Source organism: Triticum aestivum, chromosome 3D, assembly GCF_018294505.1.
Source record: "Triticum aestivum cultivar Chinese Spring chromosome 3D, IWGSC CS RefSeq v2.1, whole genome shotgun sequence".
NCBI lineage: Eukaryota > Viridiplantae > Streptophyta > Magnoliopsida > Poales > Poaceae > Triticum > Triticum aestivum.
Window position 1 is genome coordinate 311006439 of NC_057802.1, and position 19585 is coordinate 311026023.

The 19585-nt window shown below is 42.0% G+C and overlaps 1 protein-coding gene across 1 annotated transcript; it reads left to right on the forward strand.

Annotated features, from left to right (window-relative positions):
* The first annotated feature begins 8165 nt into the window (after nt 1-8165).
* Nucleotides 8166-19358, forward strand: LOC123078580 (DEAD-box ATP-dependent RNA helicase 25). The gene is made up of 10 exons (XM_044501134.1): nt 8166-8633; nt 16739-16845; nt 16941-16996; nt 17115-17339; nt 17415-17621; nt 17693-17779; nt 17860-17955; nt 18041-18256; nt 18334-18516; nt 18664-19358. Exons 1-10 carry the CDS (start codon nt 8272-8274, stop codon nt 18889-18891), a joined length of 1767 nt encoding a protein of 588 aa, XP_044357069.1. The 5' UTR covers nt 8166-8271; the 3' UTR covers nt 18892-19358.
* The last annotated feature ends 227 nt before the right edge of the window (nt 19359-19585 follow it).

A 19585-nucleotide genomic window follows, 5' to 3' on the forward strand; every position in this document is an offset into this window, starting at 1 on the left:
AAAGAAATTGACCGGTGGTTTAGCTTGTAACGGAAATGACTCCCTTAACACGGTATCAGGCCAGAACCACCAATAAGATGAACAACTTTTTAGAGCAATTAAATTAACATTGTTAAAACATTAAACTTCTAAAATAAACGCAGAAAGTACTTACACAAATCTGACCCACCCAATTCCGCCTGTTTCTGATACACTTTCATCTTTTTGTTCATTTGTAACTAATCAAGTGGATTTTCAGTGTATGTGAAATATAAAGAGCACTACTCTATTACTCCCTCTTTAGTAGTACTATTGAAAAAATCGCAATCATCAATATTATCAATTTCACTGGTTTGCAGCATGAATCCTTTTTTAAAATGAAACTTATTTACTAATTAGGAAGTGAATCCTTTCTTAAATAAAATTTATTTACTATTTCCTTTGTAAACAAATAAATATAAGATGAGGCCTAATAAATCCTCTCCAGAACAGAAAAAAGAAATTGAAGGAGAGAAAAAAAAGAAATTGGCCGGTGGTTTAGCTTGTAACTGAAATGACTCCCTCAACACAGTATCAAGCCAGAACTACCAATAAGTTGAACAGCTTTTCAGAGCAATTAAATCAACATTGTTAAAACATTCAACTTCTAAAATAAACGCATAAAGTACTTACACATATCCGACCCACCCAATTCCGTCCGTTTCTGATACACTTTCATCTTTTTGTTCATTTGTAACTAATCAAGTGCATTTTCAGTGTATGTGAAATATAAAGAGCACTACTCTATTACTCCCTCTTTAGTAGTACTATTGAGAAAATCGCAATCATCAATATTATCAATTTCACTGGTTTGCAGCATGAATCCTTTTTTAAAATAAAACTTATTTACTAATTAGGAAGTGAATCCTTTCTTAAATAAATTTTATTTACTATTTCCTTTGTAAACAAATAAATATAAGATGAGGCCTTATAAATCCTTTCCAGAACAGAAAAAAGGAAATTGAAGAAAAGAAAAAATAAGAAATTGACCGGTGGTTTAGCTTGTAACGGAAATGACTCCCTTAACACAGTATCAGGCCAGAACCACCAATAAGATGAACAGCTTTTTAGAGCAATTAAATTAACATTGTTAAAACATTCAACTTCTAAAATAAACGCAGAAAGTACTTACACAAATCCGACCCACCCAATTCCGTCCGTTTCTGATACACTTTCATCTTTTTGTTCATTTGTAACTAATCAAGTGCATTTTCAGTGTATGTGAAATATAAAGAGCACTACTCTATTACTCCCTCTTTAGTAGTACTATTGAGAAAATCGCAATCATCAATATTATCAATTTCACTGGTTTGCAACATGAATCCTTTTTTAAAATAAAACTTATTTACTAATTAGGAAGTGAATCCTTTCTTAAATAAATTTTATTTACTATTTCCTTTGTAAAGAAATAAATATAAGATGAGGCCTAATAAATCCTCTCCATAACAGAAAAAAGGAAATTGAGAAAGAGAAAAAAAAAAGAAATTGACCGGTGGTTTAGCTTGTAACGGAAATGACTACCTGAACACGGTAGCAGGCCAGAACCACCAATAAGATGAACAGCTTTTTAGAACAATTAAATTAACATTGTTAAAAGATTCAACTTCTAAAATAAACGCATAAAGTACTGACACAAATCCGACCCACCCAATTAAGTCCGTTTCTGATACACTTTCATCTTTTTGTTCATTTGTAACTAATCAAGTGGATTTTCAGTGTATGTGAAATATAAAGAGCACTTCTCTATTACTCCCTCTTTAGTAGTACTATTGAAAAAATCGCAATCATCAATATTATTAATTTTACTAGTTTGCAGCATCAATCCTTTTCTAAAATAAAATTTATTTACTAATTAGGAAGTGAATCCTTTCTTAAATAAATTTTATTTACTATTTCATTTGGAAACAAATAAATATAAGATGAGGCCTAATAAATCCTTTCCAGAACAGAAAAAAGGAAATTGAAGGAGAGAGAATAAAAAGAAATTGACCGGTGGTTTAGCTTGTAACGGAAATGACTCCCTCAACACACTATCAAGCCAGAACTACCAATAAGATGAACAGCTTCTGTTAAACATTCAAGTTCTAAAATAAACGCAGAAAGTACTTACACAAATCCGACCCACCCAATTCCTTCTGTTTCTGATACAGTTTCATCTTTTTGATCATTTATAACTAATCAAGTGGATTTTCAGTGTATGTGAAATATAAAGAGCACTACTCTATTACTCCCTCTTTAGTAGTACTATTGAAAAAATCGCAATCATCAATATTATCAATTTTACTGGTTTGCAGCATGAATCCTTTTCTAAAATAAAGTTTATTTACTAATTAGGAAGTGAATCCTTTCTTAAATAAATTTTATTTACTATTTCCTTTGTAAACAAATAAATATAAGATGAGGCCTAATAAATCCTTTCCAGAACAGAAAAAAGGAAATTGAAGGAGAGAGAAAAAAAATTGACCGGTGGTTTAGCTTGTAACGGAAATGACTCCCTTAACACAGTATCAGGCTAGAACCACCAATAAGATGAACAGCTTTTCAGAGCAATTAAATCAACATTGTTAAAACATTCAACTTCTAAAATAAACGCAGAAAGTATTTACACAAATCCGACCCACCCAATTCCGTCTGTTTCTCATATACTTTCATCTTTTTGTTCATTTGTAACTAATCAAGTGGATTTTCAGTGTATGTGAAATATAAAGAGAACTACTCTATTACTCCCTCTTTAGTTGTACTATTGAAAAAATCGCAATCATCAATATTATCAATTTTGCTGGTTTGCAGCATGAATCCTTTTCTAAAATAAAATTTAGTTACTAATTAGGAAGTGAATCTTTCTTAAATAAATTTTATTTACTATTTCCTTTGTAAACAAATAAATATAAGATGAGGCACAATAAATCCTTTCCAGAACAGAAAAAAGGAAATTGAAGGAGAGAGAAAAAAAAGAAATTGACCGGTGGTTTAGCTTGTAACGGAAATGACTCCCTTAACACAGTATCAGGCCAGAACCACCAATAAGATGAACAGTTTTTCAGAGCAATTAAATCAACATTGTTAAAACATTCAACTTCTAAAATAAGCGCAGATAGTACTTACACAAATCTGACCCACCGAATTCCATCCGTTTCTGATACACTTTCATCTCTTTGTTCATTTATAACTAATCAAGTGGATTTTCAGTGTATGTGAAATATAAAGAGCACTACTTTGTTACTCCTCTTTAGTAGTACTATTGAAAAAATCGCAATCATCAATATTATCAATTTCACTGGTTTGCAGCATGAATCCTTTTTTGAAATAAAATTTATTTACTAATTAGGAAGTGAATCCTTTCTTAAAAAAATTATTTACTATTTCCTTTGTAAACAAATAAATATAAGATGAGGCCTAATAAATCCTGTCCAGAACAGAAAAAAGAAATTGAAGGAGAGAAAAAAAAGAAATTGGCCGGTGGTTTAGCTTGTAACGGAAATGACTCCCTCAACACAGTATCTGGCCAGAACTACCAATAAGATGAACAACTTTTCAGAGCAATTAAATCAACATTGTTAAAACATTCAACTTCTAAAATAAACGCAGAAAGTACTTACACAAATCCGACCCACCCAATTCCGTCCGTTTCTGATACACTTTCATCTTTTTGTTCATGTGTAACTAATCAAGTGGATTTTCAGTGTATGTGAAATATAAAGAGCACTACTCTATTACTCCCTCTTTAGTAGTACTATTGGAAAAATCGCAATCATCAATATTATCAATTTCACTGGTTTGCAGCATGAATCCTTTTTTAAAATAAAATTTATTTACTAATTAGGAAGTGAATCTTTTCTTAAATAAATTTTATATACTATTTCCTTTGTAAACAAATAAATATAAGATGAGGCCTCATATATCCTTTTCAGAACAGAAAAAAGGAAATTGAGGAAGAGAAAAATAAATAAATTGACCGGTGGTTTAGCTTGTAACGGAAATGACTCCCTTAACGCGGTATCAGGCCAGAACCACCAATAAGATGAACAGCTTTTTAGAGCAATTAAATTAACATTGTTAAAACATTCAACTTCTAAAATAAACGCAAAAAGTACTTACACAAATCTGACCCACCCAATTCCGTCTGTTTCTGATACAATTTCATCTTTTTGTTCATTTGTAACTAATCAAGTGGATTTTCAGTGTATGTGAAATATAAAGAGCACTACTCTATTACTCCCTCTTTTGTAGTACTACTGAAAAAATCGCAATCATCAATATTATCAATTTCACTGGTTTGCAGCATGAATCCTTTTTTAAAATAAAATTTATTTACTAATTAGGAAGTGAATCCTTTCTTAAATAAAATTTATTTACTATTTCCTTTGTAAACAAATAAATATAAGATGAGGTCTAATAAATCTTCTCCAGAACAGAAAAAAGAAATTGAAGGAGAGAAAAAAAAGAAATTGGCCGGTGGTTTAGCTTGTAAATGAAATGACTCCCTCAACACAGTATCAAGCCGGAACTACCAATAAGATGAACAGCTTTTTAGAGCAATTAAATCAACATTGTTAAAACATTCAACTTCTAAAATAAACGCAGAAAGTACTTACACAAATCCGACCCACCCAATTCCGTCCGTTTCTGATACACTTTCATCTTTTTGTTCATTTGTAACTAATCAAGTGGATTTTCAGTGTATGTGAAATATAAAGAGCACTACTTTATTACTCCCTCTTTAGTAGTACTATTGAAGAAATCGCAATCATCAATATTGTCAATTTCACTGGTTTGCAGCATGAATCCTTTTTAAAATAAAATTTATTTACTAATTAGGAAGTGAATCCTTTCTTAAATAAATTTTGTTTACTATTTCCTTTGTAAACAAATAAATATAAGATGAGGCCTAATAAATCCTCTCCAGAACAGAAAAAAGGAAATTGAAGAAAAGAAAAAATAAGAAATTGACCGGTGGTTTAGCTTGTAACGGAAATGACTCCCTTAACACAGTATCAGGCCAGAACCACCAATAAGATGAACAGCTTTTTAGAGCAATTAAATTAACATTGTTAAAACATTCAACTTCTAAAATAAACGCAGAAAGTACTTACACAAATCTGACCCACCCAATTCCGTTCGTTTCTGATACACTTTCATCTTTTTGTTCATTTGTAACTAATCAAGTGGATTTTCAGTGTATGTGAAATATAAAGAGCACTACTCTATTACTCCCTCTTTAGTAGTACTATTGAGAAAATCGCAATCATCAATATTATCAATTTCACTGGTTTGCAACATGAATCCTTTTTTAAAATAAAATTTATTTACTAATTAGGAAGTGAATCCTTTCTTAAATAAATTTTATTTACTATTTCCTTCGTAAACAAATAAATATAAGATGAGGCCTAATAAATCCTATCCATAACAGAAAAAAGGAAATTGAGGAAGAGAAATAAAAAAGAAATTGACCGGTGGTTTAGCTTGTAACGAAAATGACTCCCTTAACACGGTATCAGGCCAGAACCACCAATAAGATGAACAGCTTTTTAGAGCAATTAAATTAACATTGTTAAAACATTCAACTTCTAAAATAAACGCATAAAGTACTGACACAAATCTGACCCACCCAATTAAGTCCGTTTCTGATACACTTTCATCTTTTTGTTCATTTGTAACTAATCAAGTGGATTTTCAGTGTATGTGAAATATAAAGAGCACTCCTCTATTACTCCCTCTTTAGTAGTACTATTGAAAAAATCGCAATCATCAATATTATCAATTTTACTGGTTTGCAGCATGAATCCTTTTCTAAAATAAAATTTATTTATTAATTAGGAAGTGAATCCTTTCTTAAATAAATTTTATTTACTATTTCATTTGTAAACAAATAAATATAAGATGAGGCCTAATAAATCCTTTCCAGAACAGTAAAAAGGAAATTGAAGGAGAGAGAATAAAAAGAAATTGATCGGTGGTTTAGCTTGTAACGGAAATGACTCCCTTAACACGGTATCAGGCCAGAACCACCAATAAGATGAACAGCTTTTGTTAAACATTCAAGTTCTAAAATAAACGCAGAAAGTACTTACACAAATTCGACCCACCCAATTCCTTCTGTTTCTGATACAGTTTCATCTTTTTGATCATTTATAACTAATCAAGTGGATTTTTAGTGTATGTGAAATATAAAGAGCACTACTCTATTACTCCCTCTTTAGTAGTACTATTGAAAAAATCGCAATAATCAATATTATCAATTTTACTGGTTTACAGCATGAATCCTTTTCTAAAATAAAGTTTATTTACTAATTAGGAAGTAAATCCTTTCTTAAATAAATTTTATTTACTATTTCCTTTGTAAACAAATAAATATAAGATGAGGCCTAATAAATCCTTTCCAGAACAGAAAAAAGGAAATTGAAGGAGAGAGAAAAAAAATTGACCGGTGGTTTAGCTTGTAACGGAAATGACTCCCTTAACACAGTATCAGGCCAGAACCACCAATAAGATGAACAGCTTTTCAGAGCAATTAAATCAACATTGTTAAAACATTCAACTTCTAAAATAAACGCAGAAAGTATTTACACAAATCCGACCCACCCAATTCCGTCTGTTTCTCATATACTTTCATCTTTTTGTTCATTTGTAACTAATCAAGTGGATTTTCAGTGTATGTGAAATATAAAGAGCACTACTCTATTACTCCCTATTTAGTAGTACTATTGAAAAAATCGCAATCATCAATATTATCAATTTTACTTGTTTGCAGCATGAATTCTTTTCTAAAATAAAATTTAGTTACTAATTAGGAAGTGAATCTTTCTTAAATAAATTTTATTTACTATTTCCTTTGTAAACAAATAAATATAAGATGAGGCACAATAAATCCTTTCCAGAACAGAAAAAAGGAAATTGAAGGAGAAAGAAAAAAAAAATTGACCGGTGGTTTAGCTTGTAACGGAAATGACTCCCTTAACACAGTATCAGGCCAGAACCACCAATAAGATGAACAGCTTTTCAGAGCAATTAAATCAACATTGTTAAAACATTCAACTTCTAAAATAAACGCAGAAAGTATTTACACAAATCTGACCCACCCAATTCCGTCCGTTTCTGATACACTTTCATCTTTTTGTTCATTTGTAACTAATCAAGTGGATTTTCAGTGTATGTGAAATATAAAGAGCACTACTCTATTACTCCCTCTTTAGTAGTACTATTGAAAAAATCGCAATCATCGATATTATCAATTTTACTGGTTTGCAGAATGAATCCTTTTCTAAAATAAAATTTATTTACTAATTAGGAAGTGAATCTTTTTTTAAATAAATTTTATCTACTATTTTATTTGTAAACAAATAAATATAAGATAAGGCCTAATAAATCTTTTTCAGAACAGAAAGAAGGAAATTGAAGGAGAGAGAAAAAAATTAACCGTAGTGGGATTTGAACCCACTCCCTTTCTGACCAGAGCCTTAATCTGGCGCCTTAGACCAACTCGGCCATCCGATCTTTGGTGTTCAACAGTTGGAATCTTCTTTTATATCGGAACTAACATCCTGACCAAGCCATTTTTTTCATTCAATCATCAGAAACATAAACAAAAGCAAGATGACCAGCTGTTTTACCCTTGGACCAAAAAGACTGAAGTTTAACAAAAGGTTACAATGTCCCTCTTCCCATCCGAGTGAAGATCTATCTACCCACCTGGCTAGGCTAGCTATAAATCAGAGTCATGGCTTCGCTTGTGAGGATTTCATGTATTGCATCGGTGGTCATTCATGGTGGAATCAGAGTCGAAAGATCGTGCTGTGATGGATGATGATGATGCCACTTGTTGGTGGCATCGATAAATGCTTCTTCTCAGCGGCATGTGTTTGGCAAGATCTATCACGGTCACATCGACCTATTGTGGCTGAGTCGTAGACATGTGCTGCTTTTAGTTCTTACCGGTTTGTCTGTAATAATAAATCAGAGTTAAATTGCACCACATTTTGGAAAGTTGCTTTTGGTATCCTGTCCCTGTTTAGTGTGGTGAAGTCAGAAGACATGCGTCTTTGAACTAGCACTGACTCGGTGCAAATATTGCTGTACAATAAAAATGTGGTTCTCTGTAATTTGCGGGGCTAAAAATAAATTCAGCCGTTATAAAGGGAAGGGAAGCCGCGTCCCAGGAACCCGCGGCGAAATATCTTATCTTCTCGTCCCCCGCGTGCCAAGCCGCAGACTCACACAGAACCCAAAACCCTACGCCCCAGCCACTCACCGGAGATGGCCGGCGGCGATATTCTCCTCCGCACCCACGGCGGCCTCCCCGTCCTCGCCAGGGCCTCCCCTTGCAGCCTCCGCCTCCGTTTTACAGCCAGCGGCCGTCGCGCCCCTTCCTCCCTGGCCGCCGCCAAGGTCGACATCGGCGACGTCGTCAGCCAGCTCAGGTCGGGAAGCGCCCGCGGCGCGGCCGACACGAAGAGGCAGCGGAGGGTCTCGGAGGGCGGACTTGCGTTTCCTAGGGTTGTCACGAGCAGGATAAGGGGTGCCGAGGAGGAAGGGAAAGGGGAGGCTCCGCAATTGAACGCGGAGAAGATTGGTGGCGAGGCGGGAGGCGTGGATGGCTCCTACCTCAGCGAGACACGGTAATTGAGAAAGCCGAAGGCTACAAACGCCCACCCTCAAATCTTTTCAGAATTGTAGAAATGGAGAGTTTGAGTTAATGTCGCCTGATTTTACTGTTTGAAATAAGAAATGTTGGGTGATTCTACGAGTATGGAGCTTAAATATCAAAACAGTGTGGTAGGAATAAATATAGAATGTATGTTATAATACTGTTCTGCTACAGTTAATTGATCCTTACAGAGTTCTAAACTTCTAATAGCGTCCTGTGTGGTAGAAATGGAGAGTCTGAGACTTTGAGGTCAGTTAATGTCGCCTGATTTTACTGTTTGAAATATAAGAAATGTGGGCGATTCTTTGTGTAGAGCTTAAATCTTAAAACAGTGTGGTAGGAAGAAATTTAGAATATACGTTATAATACTGTTCCGCTACACTTAATTGATTCTTACAGAGTTCTAAACTTCTAATAGCGTCATCTGTTTGTGTGAATGCAAATCCGTAGCATTATAATCGACGGCTGCCGCCTCTTTGAAGTACTGCCGTGTTTGACATTACGGTGAATTATGTTAGTATCATTTGGTTGGGCCGCTCTTAGATACTTGGGTTCTTGCCTTGCCTTTTCTCTGAACCAAGCTGCAAATGGGCATGCTGTGTTCCAGAACATATAAGTTGATGAGAGTATAGTCATTGGCTATTTAATTTTGTCACACTCCCAACATCGATCTAGTTCATCATCTCGGATACAGGGAAATCTTAGGGTTTGAGGAGAGGAATTGGGGATTTGGGAGCGGAGGAACAGGAGAGAAGCAGAGTGGTTGGGGAGAAAGTGCTTTAGCCTATTATAATCTCGATGCCTCTACTCGACGGCCCTCTGCTCCTTTATCAGTCACAGCTCCCAGCTCGCTGGGTCGAACCACTTGTTGGGCTTCATTCTCCTTTTGGGCCTTGACTCGTTCTGCTGGGCCCCGTGTGGGCTGACGTTGGGCTCCACGGGCGTGACATCCCCCTCCGCTTCAGTAGCGGCTTGCCCCCAAGCCGCAGCTCTAGGAAAGCGACTCTGAAGCTCGAAGAAGTCCTCCCACGACGCCAGCTCCTTGGGTTGCGACGGCCACTTAATCAGGACTTGAGGAATCTTGCTCGCACCTCGTGTGACCATGCGCCTTGCCAACACCTCCTCGGGAAAATCTGGGGAAGAATGGGGCGCTGGCGGCTCCGGCAGTGCAGTCACCACCTCCGTGTCCTCGGGTAGCGCTGAGCGCAACAGGGACACGTGAAACACCGGGTGCACCCTGCTGGATGGAGGAAGTTGCAGTTTATAGGACACATTGCCCACCCGCGCCAAGACCTGAAACGGACCAAAAAAATCTGAAAGAGTTTGTGATTAGCCCGCGGCGCCACCGAGACCTGGACATACGGTTGCAGCTTCACATAAACCCAGTCTCCCATCGCGAAAGACCTCTCTGACCGTTTCTTATCAGCTTGTTCTTTCATCCGTTGCTTGGATCTTTCCAGATGCTGCTTAAGCAATGCGATCATCACCTCACGTTCATGGAGCCAGGTCGCGAGGTCCGCCGGCGCTGATGCGGACGCATCCACAATGCCAAAGTGACGAGGTGGGTGACCGTACAATACCTCGAAAGGAGAAGCTTTGAGAGCAGAATGAGCTGAAGTGTTGTACCAAAATTCGGCGAGGTGCAGCCACTGGAACCACTTATGAGGGCATGAATGGACAAAACAGCGCAGATAAGTCTCCATGCATTGATTCACTCGTTCCGTGGTCCCGTCAGTTTGAGGATGGTAGGCTGAGGACATCCGGAGCTCTGTCCCTGCCAGCTTAAACAGTTCTCGCCACAACGTGCTGGTGAACACCCGATCCCGGTCAGAGACAATGGCATAGGGCAGCCCATGGTGTTTGTAGATCTGTTGCATGAAGATGCTCGCCACTTGGATTGCAGAGAATGGATGTGCCAGAGGAATGAAGTGTGCATACCTCGTTAACTTGTCCACCACCACCATAATACAGGAATATCCACGAGACATGGGCAGCCCCTCAACGAAATCCATCGTCACTGTGCCAGGCGTGTGGAGGTGTGGGTAGGGGTTCGAGCAGCCCGGGGACTCGCACCTTCTCTGTTTTTGCTTGTTTACAGACACTGCACGATGATATAAAGTCTGCCACCTCCCGTCGCATGTTTGGCCAGGCAAAGAGTCGCCGAAGCCGGGCATAGGTTGCTTGTTCCCCTGAATGGCCCCCCGTCACACTGGAGTGAGTTGCTTGGAGAATTTGTTGTTTCATGGCTGCATTATTCCCCACCTAGACTCGCCCTTTGTACAAGATGACCCCATCGCGGACCGTATACTTCAGCTCTGTCGCCTCATCCCCTTGACAACGCTTCAGAATGTCCTGTGCGGTTTCATCGTGCTGATACCCTTGCACAACATCAGCTAACCAAGTTGGTAAGGTGACCGAGATAGCAGCCACCCCGGCATCCATTCTGGACAGAGCATCTGCCGCCTTGTTTTCAATCCCTTTTTTATACACGATTCGGTACTGCAGCCCCATGAGCTTGGTGTACGCCTTGCGTTGCCAGGAAGTGACCAATCTCTGGTCTCCCAAGTGGGCAAGGCTACTGTGATCAGTGCGAATCACAAATTCCCCTCCTTGTAGATATGAACGCCATCGCTCAACTGCCATCAGGATCGCCATAAACTCCTTTTCATATGTGGACAGACCGCTGTTTTTTGGTCCTAACGCCTTGCTAAGGAAAGCGAGTGGGTGCCTGTTCTGTATGAGGACTGCCCCAACCCCAAATTATGAGGCGTCCGTCTCGATTTCGAATGGTTTGTCGAACTGGGGCAAGGCGAGAACAGGGGCTGAAATCAGTGCCTTTTTCAGATGTTGGAATGCCTCCTCGGCTTCGTGGCTCCAGACAAAGATAGAATCCTTCTTCAGCAAGTTTGATAGTGGCCGGCTGATCAGAGCAAAGTCGCGGACGAACCGTCTGTAATATCCAGCCAAGCCTAAAAACCCTCTGACTTGTCTGACATTGCTGGGAACTGGCCAGTTTTTTACTGCTGAGATGTTTTTCTCATCGGTAGCCACCCCCTGGGCACTGATTGTTGAGGATCGTAGCAGAAATTTAAAATTTTCTACGTATCACCAAGATCAATCTATGGAGTCATCTAGCAACGAGAGAGAGGGGAGTGCATCTACATACCCTTGTAGATCGCGCGCGGAAGCGTTCAAGAGAATGGGGTTGATGGAGTCGTACTCGTCGTGATCCAAATCATCGATGATCCTAGCGCCGAACGGACGGCACCTTCGCGTTCAACACACGTACGGAGCGGGGACGTCTCCTTCTTCTTGATCCAGCAAGGGGGGAGGAGAAGTTGATGGAGATCCAGCAGCACGACGGCGTGGTGGTGGAAGTAGCGGGATCCCGGCAGGGCTTTGCCAAGCGCAAGCGGGGAGGAAGAGGTGTCATGGAGGGAGGGAGGCGCCAGGGCTTGGGGTGCTGCTCCCATGCGCCTCCCCACTATATATAGGGGTGGAGGGGGCTGGTTTCTTGCCCTCCAAGTCCATTGGGGCGTTGGCAAAGGTGGGGGAAAGAAATCCCATCATTTCCCTTCCCCATCGATTGTTATCCCCCTTTTTAGGGATCTTGATCTTATCCCTTCGGGATATGATCTTATTCCTTCTAAGGTGGGATCTTGGTGCGCCTTGACCAGGGGTGTGGGGCCTTGCCCCCACTACCCACGTTCATGTGGGTCCCCCCATGCAGGTGGGCCCCACTTCGGAACCTTCTAGAACCTTCCCGCTACAATACCGAAAAATCCCGAACATTTTCCGGTGGCCAAAATAGGACTTCCCATATATAAATCTTTACCTCCGGACCATTCCGAAACTCCTCGTGACGTCCGGGATCTCATCCGGGACTCCGAACAACTTTCGGTTAACCGCATACTAATATCTCTACAACTCTAGCATCACCGAACCTTAAGTGTGTAGACCCTACGGGTTCGGGAGACATGCAGACATGACCGAGACGACTCTCCGGTCAATAACCAACAGCGGGATCTGGATACCCATGTTGGCTCCCACATGTTCCACGATGATCTCATCGGATGAACCACGATGTCGAGGATTCAATCAATCCCGTATACAATTCCCTTTGTCAATCGGTACGTTACTTGCCCGAGATTCGATCGTCGGTATCCCAATACCTTGTTCAATCTCGTTACCGGCAAGTCACTTTACTCGTACCGTAATGCATGATCCCGTGACCAAACACTTGGTCACATTGAGCTCATTATGATGATGCATTACCGAGCGGGCCCAGAGATACCTCTCCGTCATACGGAGTGACAAATCCCAGTCTCGATTCGTGCCAACCCAACAAACACTTTCGGAGATACCCGTAGTGCACCTTTATAGCCACCCAGTTACGTTGTGACGTTTGGCACACCCAAAGCACTCCTATGGTATTCGGGAGTTGCACAATCTCATGGTCTAAGGAAATGATACTTGACATTTGGAAAAGCTCTAGCAAACGAACTACACGATCTTGTGCTATGCTTAGGATTGGGTCTTGTCCATCACATCATTCAATGACATCCAATGTCCATAGTCAGGAAACCATGACTATCTGTTGATCAACGAGCTAGTCAACTAGAGGCTCACTAGGGACATGTTGTGGTCTATGTATTCACACATGTATTACGATTTCCGGATAACACAATTATAGCATGAACAATAGACAATTATCATGAACAAGGAAATATAATAATAACCATTTTATTATTGCCTCTAGGGCATATTTCCAACACTGATGACATGGCCTAGATAGGTTAGTTCCCGCTGGGCAAATTTACACTTGGATCTTTTGACTTTCAACTGATGTTCCTTCAACAATTCAAACACCCTTCGAAGAAGCTGGACATGAGCCCTTAATGTATGGCTGTAGACTAGGATATCATCCACAAATACCAACACCCCCTTGCGAATCAGTGGTGACAACACAAAATTCATCATTCCTTGGAATGTTCCGGGAGCATAAGCAAGCCCATACGACATGACTTTGAATTCAGCCCAAGGTGGGTTTTGAAGGCCGTTTTGAACACATCTTCAGGCGCCATCCTAATCTGATGGTAGCCTGCCTTGAGATCCAAGCTTGTAAACCATACTGCCCCCGCTAACTCATCCAAGAGCTCCTCGACCACCGGCATTGGGAACCGGTTCTTGACCGTGATAGCGTTGAGGTGTCGGTAATCCACACAGAATCGCCATGACAGATCCTTTTTCTGAACCAAGAGTACGGGTGAGGCATACGGGCTGTAACTCTCCTGTATGATCCCTTGGCGCAACATCTCTTTTACTTGCCTCTCAATTTCGTCCTTTTGGAAAGGGTTGTATCGATAAGGTCGGATGTTGACAGGCTGAGCACCGGGAATCAAAGGGATTTTATGGTCAAAGGGGCGTGCTGGAGGCAAGCCCGTGGGGTCTTGGAACAGTGACTCAAATTGCACTAATAATTCAGCAATTTCAGGTGGAATTTCCAGTTCACCCCCACCCTCTTTCTGATCAGACACCGTCTGCAATTGAACTAACTGGTGTATGTCATTGTGAGCCATCAGGAAGTGCAATTGTTCCACTGATACTGGGTGACAATCATCCATCTTGGGTTGCACTCCTCTCAGGGTAATGCGCTTGCCATGATGGTCAAAGGACATGTGTTTCTGCCCCCAATGCACGTCCATGGGACTGTGTTCTTCCAGCCAGTCCATGCCGATGATCATATCATAACATCCCAATGGAAGGACTTTCAGATCAGTGCAAAACTTGTGCCCTTGAACAGACCAACTGCACCTGGTAATCTCCTGGTTGCACAACAGCTGCCCCCCATCTGCTATTTTCACCTTCAAGGCTTTAGGTGAGTGCCTTACCCCCTGTAGCTTTGCTGCCAACACTGAGCTGATAAAACTGTGCGAGCTGCCCGAATCGACTAACATGAGCACTTGCTGAGATTGTAACTTCCCTTGCAATCTAATTGTCCGAGGAGCGACCGACCCTTCCAGAGCTGCTTTGGAAATTGTGTGACACTCACTGGATGTATCAGACACAGCCTCTTGATTTTCCCTGGATGACATGCCTAACACCTCAAACATTTCCTGCACCACATGGAGTTGGACCGCTGCTGCACACTTGTGATCGCGGCTCCACTTCTCCCCACACATATAACACAGACCTCGTGCTCGGCGATAGGCTCGAAGAGTAGTGAGGCGCTCTTCCACCGAGTTGGCCCCCCGTGCACCTTCTGCACTCGCGGGGCGTGACCCGTCGCCGATGGCTGGTGGTGTTGGTGGAGGTCTGCCAGGAGGAGGTGGCAGTGGCATTGCCCCCCGAAGATGAGAGCGATTGACCACCCCATTGTCGGAACGCCGGCCCTCTTTGCGTTTCGATATCTCCAGCGCTTCTTCCTGCAGGTAAGCCAGGGAAACAGCAGTATCCAGATCTTTTGGATTGTGCACTAGAACAACAGCACGAATTTTATCCTTGAGACCATCTACAAAACGAGAAGGAAACAACGCAGGGTCCCAAGTGGTACTGTGGGCCAAAAGGGCATGCATGAGTTCGTTGAATTTGGTGGTGTACTCAGACACTGACTCACTTTGACGCAGATGAAATAACTGACGAAGTAAACCAGAGAACTCATTGCGTTCAAATTGATCGCAGACAATGGTGCAGAACTTTTCCCATTCCATCTTACTAAGATGGAACTCATTGTTCTCAAGCCACACCATTGCCGCTCCAGTGAAATGCATAGCGGCCGTATCGACCCACAACTCGGGATCCAAATGAAAGATCCTGAAGTAGGACTCACAGTTGCGCTTCCAACTGCGGGGCCGCTCACCCCAAAACGACGGAAAATCCATCTTAGGACGGGGGGTGACCTGCGACCGGTGATGAAAAGGACTCCTAGAGCGGGACGGCCGAGGACTACCAGATCGGGACGAGCCCCGCAAGGGAGACCGCCCCGGCGGCCGCGCATGCCTATCAGTATGGAAGAGCTCTGTGGACTGGAACGTACCATTGCCCGGAGGCGGAACAAGGGTGGTCACCACCCCATTCCCGAACCCCCGGTGAGATGTGTCGACGCGGTGGCCATCGGGCCCGTTGGTGTTGGTGAGGCTGCCGCCGCTGTTGGATGGGGCGCCACTGGGTTGTGGAAGAAGAGGAGGGAACTGCGTGGGCTTGAGTTTCAGCACAGGATTCTTGCCACCAGATTGAGTTCCTGGCGCACACCCCCCAACTCTTGCTGCAGATCCGCCACGGATTTCTCCAAGGACGGCCTCCAGGCCGCCAGATCGGCGACGGCGGGCCAAATCTCCTCAAAGAGAGCGGTGGATGCCGCCACCGCCTTCATGATAGCGGCGTTCTGCTCTTGGATGGCCTTGAGTGAGGCCGCCAGATCTTCGACGCGCTGCTCCATCTCGAGGGCGTGGGGTTGTTGACGCGTGGAGAAAGTGGGCTTCTGTAGATAATCCGGCAAATCTGATACCATATGTCACACTCCCAACATCGATCTAGTTCATCATCTCCAGGGAAATCTCAGGGTTTGAGGAGAGGAATTGGGGATTTGGGAGCGGAGGAACAGGAGAGAAGCAGAGTGGTTGGGGAGAAAGTGCTTTAGCCTATTATAATCTCGATGCCTCTACTCGACGGCCCTCTGCTCCTTTATCAGTCACAGCTCCCAACTCGCTGGGTCGAACCACTTGTTGGGCTTCATTCTCCTTTTGGGCCTTGACTCGTTCTGCTGGGCCCCGCGTGGGCTGACGTTGGGCTCCACGGGCGTGACAATTTTTTTATCTAACTAATTTCTTACTGCAGCTGTAAAATAAGTATGGCATAGAAAAACATAGAACAACAACCAAAATTTTTGTGTTACTCGGTTTTATGTAATTCGACGCTAGGGAGTACAGATGCCATCTGGAATTGGCGACTAAGCAACTAATGGTTCTATTTCATGACGCCAGTTGCTAACTAGACTGTGTTTGCCTGAAAATCGAGAACTGTCAATAGCTTTATGCACTTGGATTTTTCGGTTTAGTAATCTCCTGCGTATTGCAGGTTTGATCAGTGTGCTATTTCTGAATTATCACTGAAAGGTGTCAAAGATGCTGGATATGGAAGGATGACCCAGGTGCAGGAGGCAACTCTGCCAGTAATCCTTCAAGGTCAACAAAACTGCCTATATTGTTGCTTCACTCTGATACAAATCTCTTAGGTGGGAGCCCTGTAACTGATATTCCAATGTATTGCTCCACTACAGGCAAAGATGTTCTTGCAAAAGCGAAGACTGGAACAGGAAAAACCGTTGCCTTTTTGGTACTCCTTTTTATTCAGACCCAGTAGTCAGATTGATGGTGTTAGCATTTACTGAACTATTGCAGTGATATTCTAAATCATTGTCCAGTCCAACTGAGTTTCCTTTTTGCGCTTCTAGCTGCCAGCCATTGAGGTTCTCTCTAAATTACCCAGTTCTCAACGGAGTCAGTTGCGGTCGTCTATAAATTTGCTTGTGATGTGCCCTACTAGAGAGCTTGCAAACCAAGTCGCTGTTGAGGCCAAAAAGCTTCTCAAGTATCATCGCTCGCTAGGTGTTCAGGTTGTAATTGGTGGCACAAGAATAACTCAAGAGCAACGTAACATGCAGGCTAATCCGTGTCAGGTGATTACTTATCAGCTCAAGTTTGCACATATCTATGTGTGGTTTATGCACTAATACTTTGTTTTGGCCAAACAGATTCTTGTTGCTACACCTGGAAGGCTTAAGGATCATCTTGAGAACACACCTGGTTTTTCTACTCGGCTCAAAGGGGTGAAGGTTCTTGTTCTTGATGAAGCTGACCGCCTACTGGATATGGGATTCAGAAGAGATATTGAAAAAATTATGGCTGCCACTCCTAAAGACCGTCAGACACTGCTGTTTTCTGCTACTGTTCCAGAAGAGGTAACTGCGTCTGTCATTATGCACTTTTAATGCCTATTTACAGTCTAATTTTGTTGAATGTTTGTTATTAGGTCCGTCAAATTTCTCACGTAGCAATGAGGAAGGACTATAGGTTCATTAACACCGTTAAAGAGGGTGACGAGGAGACACATTCACAGGTTTAGACCATCATTTTTTATGAGCTCTACGGTAAATGTTTAAAGCAAGAAAGTACCTTACATTAGTGCTGCTGCATCAGGTTAGCCAGATGTATATGATTGCACCACTTGATCTGCACTTCTCTATATTATATGATGTACTGAAGAAGCATGTCGCAGATGATGCGGACTACAAAGTAAGTTATCTTAGCAGGTAGTTTCAATCATGCATATTTAAGATTTATTGTGTCTCCTTAACTCATTACCCATACAATCTTGCAGGTGATTATATTCTGTACTACTGCAATGGTCACGAAACTTGTTGCTGAAGTTCTCTCCCAGCTGAAACTGAATATAAGAGAGATTCATTCCAGAAAGTCACAATCTGCAAGAACTAAGGTCTCGGATGAATTCAGAAGGTCAAAGGGCGTGATATTAGTTAGTTCTGATGTGTCTGCTCGTGGTGTTGATTATCCTGATGTCACCCTCGTCATACAGGTAGGTTCTGTTTTCACAGATTTAATTCTACCAAAATCTCATGTACATTCCTCATAAAATTTATTTGCATTCACAAGGTTGGGATTCCTGCTGGTAGAGAACAGTATATACATAGAATTGGTAGGACAGGACGGAAAGGCAAGGAAGGGCTGGGCCTCTTACTGTTGGCTCCCTGGGAAAGTCATTTTCTTACCAGCGTGAAAGATCTGTCAGTATCAGAGGCTGTGACACCTTCAGTTGATTCAAGCACTCAGACAGAAGTAAGCAGTATTCAGCTTAAATAGTCCTTTTTGTGGGGAGGTTTATTGGTTGTGTAGCTCGTTGTGTCGTTTGATCAGCCTGGTGCTAATTTAGCAGCAATAGACTAGTATTAGCTGTGCATTAAACCGTCAATTTTCTTATGACAGGTGAAAGGTGCACTTAGAAGAGTAGAGATGAAGAGCAAGGAATCAGCATATCAAGCATGGTTAGGGTACTACAACTCAAACAAGACCATTGGTGGTAACAAGTCGAGACTTGTTACTCTCGGCGAAGAGTTCAGCCGGAGCATGGGGCTTGCAGCCCCACCAGCCATACCCAAGCTCATTCTTCGTAAGATGGGTCTTAGCAAAGTTCCTGGCTTTCGATCTACATAACCTGATCCGCAAGGGCAAGCAGGACTCGTGTGCTAGAGCGCACGACGGGGCCAACCACAATGCTCTCAGTGTCGTAAACTATGGCTCGCCCCTACTGCACCTCAGTGCTGCTGATACTGGGGATTTGCAGATTGGTCTGCGGAGGATGGTCAAGAGTTTGGACAATCAAAGCTTCTCTCCGAGCTCAGAAGTCTTGAGTTCAAGCATGGCCACTGTATTCCTTTTGACGCCAAATCTTGACCGGTTTACTACCCATAGGAGACGGGGTTCAGACAGACCCCATTGATTCATTATGTAAAGCAACGGACCAAACGATTCAGTGACCTGATCAGGATATGTTCCGATCCATTTTCAGAAATGTATTGCTCACTGTACCACAGGGCACCACATAGCTTAACACACTCATGTCGCCACGATATGTATCAGCTAGTATTTCTACCTGTTGTATGGAATCAGGCTTTTTCTTATGGGCAGATTAATGTGATTGAAGAGGAGAGAGTAGCTATAGGAATCAACGCACAATCTATTAGCTCTGCCGGCTGGAACTATATACAGTTTACAGAGATCATCGTGCGCCACTACCTGGCTGATCGTGGGCGACATGCCCACTACTCACACGCATGCACTGGCTGATCGTGGGCGACATGCCCACTACTCACACGCATGCACTGACCGCAGGTCGTGCTCTATACGC